This window comes from Lissotriton helveticus, chromosome 8 (genome assembly GCF_964261635.1).
Source record: "Lissotriton helveticus chromosome 8, aLisHel1.1, whole genome shotgun sequence".
Lineage (NCBI taxonomy): Eukaryota > Metazoa > Chordata > Amphibia > Caudata > Salamandridae > Lissotriton > Lissotriton helveticus.
The window spans coordinates 210,528,410-210,539,477 of NC_136069.1; the positions used below are offsets into that span (position 1 = coordinate 210,528,410).

The 11,068-nt window shown below is 42.1% G+C and overlaps 1 protein-coding gene across 2 annotated transcripts in view; it reads right to left on the reverse strand.

The window, feature by feature from the left end:
• Positions 1 to 453: 453 nt before the first annotated feature.
• SON (SON DNA and RNA binding protein) overlaps positions 454 to 11,068 on the reverse strand; it is a 661,708-nt gene continuing 651,093 nt past the window's right edge. For both annotated transcript variants that reach the window (XM_078656944.1, XM_078656949.1), the window contains 3 exons: positions 6,104 to 6,172; positions 5,904 to 6,019; positions 454 to 1,445 (listed from right to left, as the gene is read on the reverse strand). In XM_078656944.1, the coding sequence (XP_078513070.1) occupies positions 1,287 to 1,445; positions 5,904 to 6,019; positions 6,104 to 6,172 (344 nt within the window). In that variant the 3' untranslated portion in view covers positions 454 to 1,286. The remainder of the gene's footprint in view (positions 1,446 to 5,903; positions 6,020 to 6,103; positions 6,173 to 11,068) is intronic.

The following is an 11,068-nucleotide window of genomic DNA, read 5'->3' on the forward strand; positions in this document are numbered from 1 at the left end:
AAAGCTGCAGCAAATATGAGACAAATGCAAATTTTCAAAGACTACTGGACGAAAGCCCAACCCAGGGAGCAGCTCTAACTCTCACTGCCTGAGAAACAGTCCTTAGGCAACTTAACTACCAACCAACTCACTCAGCAAGGCCCTAGCTCAATAATCAGCCGAACGTCAGAGCAGCAAGCCCCAACCCTACTTATCATGAGAGACCTCTGTCCTGCTGAAGTATTATGTTACCAATTGTAATTCGCTGTTCGACTTCTTATAAGGACAAAACAACAACAGGTGCAATGCTATTATCTGTTAACACTGTAAAATTAAAACTGGGAAGATCAAACATAAAAAGCAAGACTTACAACCTGGAGTAAAGAAGGGTGATCCTTTTGTGCAAAAATGCTTAATCAAAAGTCAACTTCAGTGCCAAATACTTGCTTAAGGGATGTTATTTTTTGAATGTCATTTATTATTTCTTGAATGTCTAATAACAGTAATTTAATTCACAGGACACTACATTGGCATACAGCACATGCTTCTTCTTCACAGCTTATTTTACATTTATACATAGCTAAAGAAAAGGCAGACATCATGGACCAATGGCAACAGGCTGGGCGGGAAGTGCTGGGTACATCGCGTCATTTAGGCATGGTTCAAAGTGCAAACAATCTTAAGAGGAAGCAGATGTGCATGGATTCTGTCAGAAATTCAAGCTGTTCTAAACCATGCTACAGATTGTATACCATGCTGGAAACGGTTGGCGCGGGAATTGTTCCCCAGCATTGCGGTCCCAGGCCGTTGGCCCTTTAATGTTCGCTGCTTTCATCTTCATGCTAGAATGTGTAGTTCTCTCTCTCTCTGGGGAATGGTGCGGGCCATAGAACTGTCCGGTAATGTCCATCCGCCTATTCACGGAATAGCATTAGCAGCCGCTGCGGGCGAAGCAACGGGTGTCATACGAAACGATGGACATTTTCGAAGAGAGAAAGGGAAGTAAAGCAAAATACAAAACACTGTATAAAAAACAAACAAACAAGACCAAACACAACATTCATAACAGGCATTTGAAATGGAGGCTAGACTTGAAACGGTCCATTTCTTAATTGTAGTCTCAACAGAAATACTTAAGGAAATGTTGTAAACAGTTCAAACACACCGAAGTAGTATGGCACAAAAAAAGTTCTGTTTAGGGGAAAGGGCCATGTTCCTTCGGTTGTTTTGCGTAATGATGATCAGCAGGTTTTCAGTGGCAGGACAGCACATTGAAATGTGTGGTAGAGCTGTATGTACACCAGTAACTAGCTCTCTGGAGCTCCAGGGGTGTCTGCAGGGTTGTCCACGCCCTCCTTTGGTACTAGGCCCATTTCTTGAAGCGCTGCAGTAGCAGCCATGGCTTTGGCGTGCTTCTTGTTTGGGCTGGCTTGGCTTGGCTGACATTCTTTTCCATTTACCATCACCTATCAAACAAAGAGCAACCAATGAAAACAACAGACCATTTCCATTAAAAACAGTACACAATTTTCTATTTCCTTTTTAGGTCAAGCTTTGGCAGCGCATGCGCTGCTCAGCGAGGCACGCTATATTCAGGTAGGGACTTGAAGCTCTGCCCATTTCCCGCCCATTTTTTAAAATGGCTCCTGTTACTGTCTTTTCTAAATCGTTGCATTTGATTCACGAATAGGCTTGTTAGTCCCTCTTTGGTACCGCCTTGTCTGCATTTGTAACCTCCTATGAGGACTGGACTTTTTACTTGTGTTGTTACACAGTCTGCTTTATCTAGTCGGGAGCACTATTTTCTTTAATGATTTTCCCCTATTCTACCCACGACGTGCTTTCAAACAATGCAGCACACCGCCCGCTTTTATATTTTAATTGGTAATGGCGTTCCGCTTGAACTATAGCAGCCACCCTTCTTTATTTAATTTGCCAGTGCGGTCCGCTTTAACTTTAGCTGCTGTGCTACGAAACCTTTTTGTTTTCTTTCAGTGAAAGCGCGCCATACCATGCTTTCACTTTAATATTGGCCACAACCCTTATTTTAGGCACTGCTGACCATATTCAGGTTACAGTGAGTAGCATCTAAACAAAAGGGGCGCTGCCACCATTAAACTGAAGTGGTACAAAAGGGGGTGGTGATGGACGGAGCATCTGAATCAATCAAACTCACCCAGTCAAAAGATCTGGGTTTGATCCATCACCGTTCTTTAGCCCACTCTGCCACCCCAGTTCAGATATGGCTATATGCAAATTAGCCTGACCCTGTGCCTCATGGGGTGGCAGAGTGGGCTAAAGAACGGTGATGGATCAAACCCAGATCTTTTGACTGGGTGTGAGTGTTTGATTGGCTCGGATGCTCCGTCCATTACCACCCCCTTTTGTACCGCTTTGGCCGCCATAAGTGTGGCAGGGTATGCTCAGACGTGAGTCCCTTGCTCACTTTGCCACTGGATTCAAGCAAGCCGTGCTGAAGATGGCTGGAATGCCAGAAACCGGTCCTCGGAAGCTTGTTTCCGGTCCAGGGAAGACATGGCTTGGCAGTTCGGGCTGGACTGTTCCCATGAGGCACAGGGTCAGGCTGATTTGCATATAGCCATGTCTGAACTGGGGTGGCAGAGTGGGCTAAAGAACGGTGATGGATCAAACCCAGATCTTTTGACTGGGTGTGAGTGTTTGATTGGCTCGGATGCTCCGTCCATCACCACCCCCTTTTGTACCGCTTTGGCCGCCATAAGTGTGGCAGGGTATGCTCAGGGGTGAGTCCCTTGCTCACTTTGCCACTGGATTCAAGCAAGCCGGGCTGAAGATGGCTGGAATGCCAGAAACCGGTCCTCTGAAGCTTGTTTCCGGTCCAGGGAAGACATGGCTTGGCAGTTCGGGCTGGACTGTTCCCATGAGGCACAGGGTCAGACTGATTTGCATATAGCCATGTCTGAACTGGGGTGGCAGAGTGGGCTAAAGAACGGTGATGGATCAAACCCAGATCTTTTGACTGGGTGTGAGTGTTTGATTGGCTCGGATGCTCTGTCCATCACCACCCCCTTTTGTACCGCTTCGGCCACCATAAGTGTGGCAGGGTATGCTCAGACGTGAGTCCCTTGCTCACTTTGCCACTGGATTCAAGCAAGCCGGGCTGAAGACGGCTGGAATGCCAGGAACCGTTCCTCGGAAGCTTGTTTCCGGTCCAGGGAAGACATGGCTTTGCAGTTCGGGCTGGACTGTTCCCATGAGGCACAGGGTCAGACTGATTTTCATATAGCCATGTCTGAACTGGGGTGGCAGAGTGGGCTAAAGAACGGTGATGGATCAAACCCAGATCTTTTGACTGGGTGTGAGTGTTTGATTGGCTCGGATGCTCCGTCCATCACCACCCTTTTTGAACCACCATTAAACTGAAAGCACGGCATGGGGCGCGTTTACAAAAAAACAAACATTTGTTTATGAGCTTCACAAACAAATGTTTATTTTTTTGCAAAAGCACCCTATGTCGTGCTTTCACTTAAATGGTGGACGCGCCCCTTTCTTTAAACGCGGCTCGTTGTAACCTGAATACGGCGAGCAGCGTCTAAAGAAAGGGGCGCAGCCACCATTGAAGTGGTCTCACATTTGCGAGTTTGAGCTACTAGCATTAGAAATGACAATACCTTTTATATATGTGTTGGTTTGCAAAACACATAAATAAACACCATTGTCATTTACAATGCCAATAGACTAAACTCTCGCAAATGCAAGACCACTTTAATGGTGGCCGCGTCCCTTCCTTTAGATGCTGCTCGCTGTATTCAGGTTACAGCGAGTCGCATATATATGTATGTATATAAACATATGCATGGCGCTGTATCACACTGCCATTACAGACAACACGTTTTCAAATGAAATGTCCATTACATTTGAACAGACATACAGGTTTACAGATAAAAGTATACTGAGACAAACGATAATGTGTGGAAATTTATAATCTAGTGTATTGATTTATTTTGACAAACTCAAGCTGTACAGCCTAAAACAAATAAAGTCAACAAATGGAAATCAAGCAAATATGAGTTGCCAAACACAAGGCCAATGGTAAGCAATGGGCGCAATGCATTCCCAGGGAAGCTTTCAGAATGTCCCCAAGAAGTCGTCAGCGAACCAGAGAACTGCACTGTCTGGTAGGCTTCGACCTAAACAGGACAACAAATGGAAAAAATGAAGCAAGTACACGGTTATCCCTCCTACTGAAGTGTGCATATATTTGTAATGTGTTGTTAGGGGTGGGATTCACACACTGGTCAGAATTCTGTCTAAGTCCTCCAAGTGTATTTGGGTACAGACAGCTCAATAGGCTTTGAGGGATTCTGCATTATTCATGGCAGCATCATTTGCGTCTGTACAAAATGATCACCTGTATCAAACAGCAAACCTAGATTATTCGTAGTGCATGTAAAATCTATGGCTTTATAGAATGGACATTTCCTTAGGGGAAACCACACTGCAAAAATGCACAGCAGTGAAATATAAAACTCCAAATGAAAACTATACTCCCTATTTATTTCAGATGATATTTTAATCCGGCTAATGAGCTTTAATTCTGAACTTCTCTCTAATCTCTCACCGAATTTTTCTTAGAGTGTACTAAATATATGCTATGTATGGGATAAAGTACCCCCAGGTATACAATATATGGATATTGCAAGTCACAGAGGAGTTCTGGGCCCATATTGAGGAACAAGGTCAAAGACCGAGTTCCTTCATAAAGTCATGGAGCTCCGGAGTGACTTGCAATATCAATAAAATGTATGACGGGGCACTTTACTCCATATAATATATGGTTTAACCATCACCCTTCCCACAAACTGCTTAACTACTTCTTAGTGTGTTGCTCTTTGATATGAAAGAGGTAAGCTGTTTGCAGACGTGCATAATCTGTAGCACAATCTAACACACCAAAAAGCAATTAGATATTTGTTGCAAAAAGATAATAGAATCAGTTTCATTAAATGCAGTAGCTCAGAATCGAAACTGGCATAGAGATTCTCTCTTTCCTATAATTACCTAACTAACTAACCAACTTCATCTATAATTATTTTCTGTGTCCTGCCTTTATTCCTGGCTGCTGGCTCTAGCAGCAAACATTGTAACACCCGAACACAACTCTAATAACTTATTACAACTGAGCAGCTATGCTATGTTTTTAGTTCAGGTAAGTACAAATGTGACAAGCCACATGTAATAAGGAAATTAGAGAGATTTTCATACAGAGTTTGCATGCTCCCATGTATTATGCAATTACTGCTAATTAGCAGACAGCAGCGTCAATGCTGGAATATTTGTGGTTCACGTGGGTAATATCAACATTCAGATGCTAATGAACAATGCAGGAAAACAAAATATATTTCAATATTAAACAAAGGCCACGATGTTCTGGTACGGACTACTATGCTAAAGAGTCTACAAGCCCAATAAAAAAGTCGTCATATGCTTTTGCGGCATACATAACCAACTATCTGTTACATAAGCTGTACTAACAATGAAGTCTATATAAATATGGTTAAGGTAATACTTGACACAATCTATTTGTAGTGTCTTATGAACAGGTTGACCCTTTTCTTGTTGAGACGTAAAATAAAGAAAGATTGAAAATAAACTTCTTGAGAGCATAGGAAAAAGCTACCGCCACATATTAACCTACTTGACTAGTGTCCTACCTTACAGGTGTTTTTGTAATGACGGCGGTGTACATTTCAATTAAGACTTTGAGTTGGTGAGTGAACACTCAGTCTCCAGAACCACAATCTTATTATTTTTACAGGCCATGCGGTCACCAGGAATGTGCTCACGTTGAGTTCTTTGGTCCATCTTAGACATGCAGTGCTGCTAATTATTCTGGCAAATTAAACAAATAACTACACAACAATGAAGGAAAAAGTCATTTTCACCTTATAGAGAAACACTTTGAGATGGTCAGGTCCACTGTCATGCACCAAAATGAACTCAGGAGGAGACCATTTTTTCTTGTTGCAGAGCTCCATCAATGCGGATACTGGATGTTTACCTGGGGAAGTACAAAACACATAATTATACAATACTTTAATTGTTATTGTGAACTATGCAATCAACATCCAATAAAGAAACTCACCTGAAAGATCCTTTATTGCAGTCAAATTTGCAGATTTCTTTTGTGTCTTTTCCCCTTCAGCAACAAGGCCTAAACAGGACACACGAAATGTTAATACCATAGCATTTTAATCAATATATAATTATCAGGCAGCTTCAATCTGGCTCCAATGTTTCTAAAACTGCCACAGCGTTGGTTTTCATATTAAGCTGAATAGTTACTTGAAGATTCTAAGAAATAAGTGAAACAAAGTTTATTTTTTAACTACAAGAGCTGTCCAGTGCTACCTCAATTTGATGATAACAATGAATAATCTCAGTACATTCACAATAAAGAGTCAAGACTGTGTAGTACAGATGAACACCTAACGCCATAGGAGTCGTTGTGTTGCTTCCTTAGTGGCTTTTTTTATTCACCACCAGTTTGTGCTGAATTTGGTGGAACCATATCTCAGAACTGAAACAATGGACATGGCAAATTTGGTACATACTGCCTATACTGTTCAAATGTCATAAAGGGGACGGGAGGGCAAAAACTGTACGATTTCAATTGACTATGGGGTTTCCCACAGCGGTCACTCCAAATTAATAAACGTATGGACAAAAGTTCCCCAAATGTTAATCGCAGAGCGCCCTTTGTTAGTTTTGTGAATTTTCGGTCCGCCTTGCCAGCGGTACAAAGCAAAATGTCAGCATTTCATGCATTAGTGCCAGCTATGGATCTATCGCTTTTTGCTAGTGACCTCTAGATAAAAAGGGATAATCAATTATGAACGACATAAAAACGATCACATGCATTATTTGGGCCCATAAGGAGATAGCCCAATCTTCAAGAATTCCTGTAAAGGGGGAGGTATGAAGAAAAAACAGATGTGCAGGGGTGGAGATAATGCTGCAATTTACATAAATGGGTGGGCGTTGATGAAGATCTCTCCCCGGCCTGTCATACTAGCCAGGAGAGGTGCACACAAAAATGCCTTTACCCACCAGTGGCCATCACTAAGCCAGACCAGGGAGTCTGGGTACTGAACTGGGAGTCACTTGGCCAGAATAAGTGTCACAGGATGGCCTGAAGATCACTGGAATGACACCTGGCTGAAAAAAGTAGCAGCCACAGTAATAATGAACACATCATTTTACATGCAGTTAATTGGAATACATGGTGAAAACAATGACACTTGTGTTCCATTACAGAGTAACTCATTGAAAGAATTTACAGGCAGGAGGTGTGCTACTACCTCATCATTAAGAGATTTTGTGCTATGAGTGGGAAATAACTACGGACCAGCACTGACACAAACTAGTTGCTAATTTTAGGGGCCGTGTACTTTCAGTTCAGAAACGTTGTGTACTCAATAAAGATCTTGGCTTTGTCCAAACTACATTGAGGGATGGATTTGCCATTCACATCGAACATTCAGCTTTCTTTAGGGAGATAAATCTGAGATTTTATTGTAGGCTTTCTACAGAACCATTCAACTTAACAAGTTAATTGTTAATCCTCCCACCCAGAACATCCACTCAGAGTCCATACTTTTAAGCAGGCAGTTGTAAAAGACTTCAAAGCAACCAAGGGCAACATTAAATGTCCCTTTTTCAACCTGTCACACAATGAGATGCAACTAGGCAAGGACTTTGGCAATTACCCCAACATCACCATTAAATCAGCAGATAAAGGAGTGGCTACGCTCATATTTCATACATCGACTACAAAATTGAATGCTGGTGACAACTAAATGACATTTGCTATATTCTAAAGATCCAAATGGACCCCACCATAACACTACAGAGAGAAGTCAAGGAACTTGCTGGAGAAGCCAAGGACCGCCACTGTATCACGCGGCATGAGGCTACATTTCTACAAACTCCCAATTGTAGACCGTAGTACTTCTAGATCTGCACCAAGACTCATAAACCACAGAGTCCACCAACAGGAAGACCAATAGTATCAAGGATTTGTTACATTCTAGAACCACTCTAACAATTTACAGATTGTTTTTTGAGACCAATGGTCACCAATATGCCATCTTATCTTAACGATACCAAAGACATTCTTAATCTCCTGGATACTATTGAATTTGAGAGAGGAAAACATTGTCTAATAGGCCATGACGTAGAATCACTATACACCTGCATTCCTCCGGATAAGACCATGTGTACACTACAGACCCTGCTTAATTCTACTACACACAACTGCCTGACACATACCAATTTCACAACAAACTGCACAACTTTCAGTACGAAGATCAATTATTTCCCCAAATCACTGGTAAATCCATGGGCAGTACTTTTGCTATGAGCATGGCCAACCTTTACATGCACCAATTTGAAGTCAGTTACACACTTATTCTGCCTCCAACCCACACTCCCCACATATAAAGCTTTAACAAATGCCAAATCAATGATATTTAGATCATATGGGCCAGTGGCAATGGTACTATCACAACTTTTATCCATTTGCTCAATCCATGTAATAGTCACCTAAAATGTACATGTCAATTCAGCTAATAATAACTTCCATTTCTTGACCACCTGATCTATCGTGATAGAGGATGACTACTGAATTAGACATGAAGCCCACATACCACAAATTTCTCTTGCTTATTGAAACTTCTCACCATAGGTCACTCAAAACACAAACTTCTATTTCCTATGCCTCAGGAGAAATTGTTCAGGTCTCAAAACATTTAAAGCACATGCTAAAACACTGAATACTCAACTTTCACAGAGATCCTATGCTCCTAGACTTTTTTGTTTAACCAAACAAGGAAGAGAGCATGGAATAATAATAGAAAAGGCTCTCCTAGAAACACACAACAGAGTAACTTCTAACAGATTGGTCTGTGTGAATACATTTTTCAGGTTTCTGGAACATCATCAAAAAGGAGATTGAGAAGAAATGTCCCGTCCTTAACACTGGACAAATAAACCTTGCCATGACATTTTTCACCTTCAAAAGCAGCCACAATTTGAGGAAAACACGTGTCCACACAGGACTACGCATAACCCAGACTAGATCACAGGCAACCCTATCGTCATTCTCTAGAATTACTGTACTTTTCCCCATGTTAAAACTGGGCCTCACCACATCGTGGACACTACGACAACAGACAAAATGCAATAGTGAAGGAGTAGTCAGCTTGCTCACCTTCCCAAAGAAGGATTTTATTTTTCAAAAGAAAATAGCAATGACCCCCTTCGTCATGGGAAGTTTCTCCTATGGTGTGGGTGTCATTTTGCAGTTTTCACTTCCCCTTAACACCAGGTTTTAGCTGGTGGTGAAGGACAGCAAAAAACATGCCATTTATTTGCCTATGCTAAATAGGGTGAGCGAACAAATGGCAAAACCTCAGATGGGTGATACAAAAGGGGATGATGGACGGAGCGTTTGAACAAATCAAACACTCACCCCCAGTCAACTGATCTGGGTTTAATCCATCACCCTTCTTTAGTTCACTCAGCCACCCCAGTTCAGACATGGCTATATGCAAATCAGTCTGACCCTGTGCCTTATGGGAACAGTCCAGCCCGAACTGCCAAGCCATGTCTTCCCTGGACCGGAAACAAGCATCCTGGGAAAGACATGGCTTGGTAGTTCGGACTGGACTGTTCCCATGAGGCACAGGGTCAGAGCTAATTTGCATATAGCCAGTGTCTAACCCAGGGTGGTGTGGAGTGCAAAAAAACGATGGATTTAGGCCCAGATCTTTGTACTGGGGTGAATGTATGACATTGTTCTACATTCTGTCCATCAACTGTGTTTTTTGCAATTTCACCCCGAGTGGGCTGGGGATGCTCAGACGTGAGTCCCAGGCTCTACACACCACTGGAGTCAAGCTATCCAGGCTGATGAAGGCTGATAGCCAGAAACCGGTCCTTGGATGCTTGATTCCGGTCTGGGAAAGACATGGCTTGGTAGTTCGGACTGGACTGTTCCCATGAGGCACAGGGTCAGAGCTGATTTGCATATAGCCAGTGTCTAACCCAGGGTGGTGTGGAGTGCAAAAAAACGATGGATTTAGGCCCAGATCTTTGTACTGGGGTGAATGTATGACATTGTTCTACATTCTGTCCATCAACTGTGTTTTTTGCAAAACCTCAGATGGCACTTACTCGTTTAAGTTGTGGGTGGTATAAATCAGAGGCGCAGATGAAGTAGTCTCCACTTTTGACATACTGAATATTTGCCAGACACTAAATGAGGTGGGCGGACCTTCAGTTTGGTGGAGAGGGTACTCTGTTGTAAAGACCTCTCCCACAAAATCTAAATCGGACCCAATGTCTAGAGAAAAAGATGATCTAGCCTTTTCAGATATCAAATTGCATATCACATTGCCTTCACTAATGTGATCTATAGTCTTTTTCGCATATAAGAATGCAATCTTTGTTATCTTTCCACATGAGAATTTATGATGCAGAAATGAGCACTAGATTTACCATACATACTTAAGCCACCTTTAGGTCAAAAGAAAGTCAGATATAAGACATTACAATTTAAAATTCATCTGCTCAGTCTAAAAACAAATTTGAGTACTGTAGGACATTGTTTCATACCTTGGAATCGTGGGCTATTCAGAGTGGCAGAATATTGGCATGGATTAAGGTTATGACTTTGCTATACAGGCACCAAAATTAGACTTTGGTGATGGAAAATAGGGGGTGCTTCAGCTTTTCTTATAACAAAATTAGAGGGGTACTTCTCTCCTGCCCCATTAAGTAACTGGACGAATTAATCCGAGCTGGCCAATAAACTGCTCTATACAGTCAATTTATTAACGGTGACATGCTCTTTTTATATCAGTGTACCAGAAATCCTTTTTTTTTTTATGAGAAAGCAAGACCGGTATAAGTATGCAGGTGTGGTCCTACATTTGCAAATTCAACTACAGATTTGTCAAAAGAGCAAATCGGAGATCTGAGAAACCTGGAAATCTACGCTAAATAGGTTCACATTATACTCGAAATTCTTTACATAAGGCTGCTGACA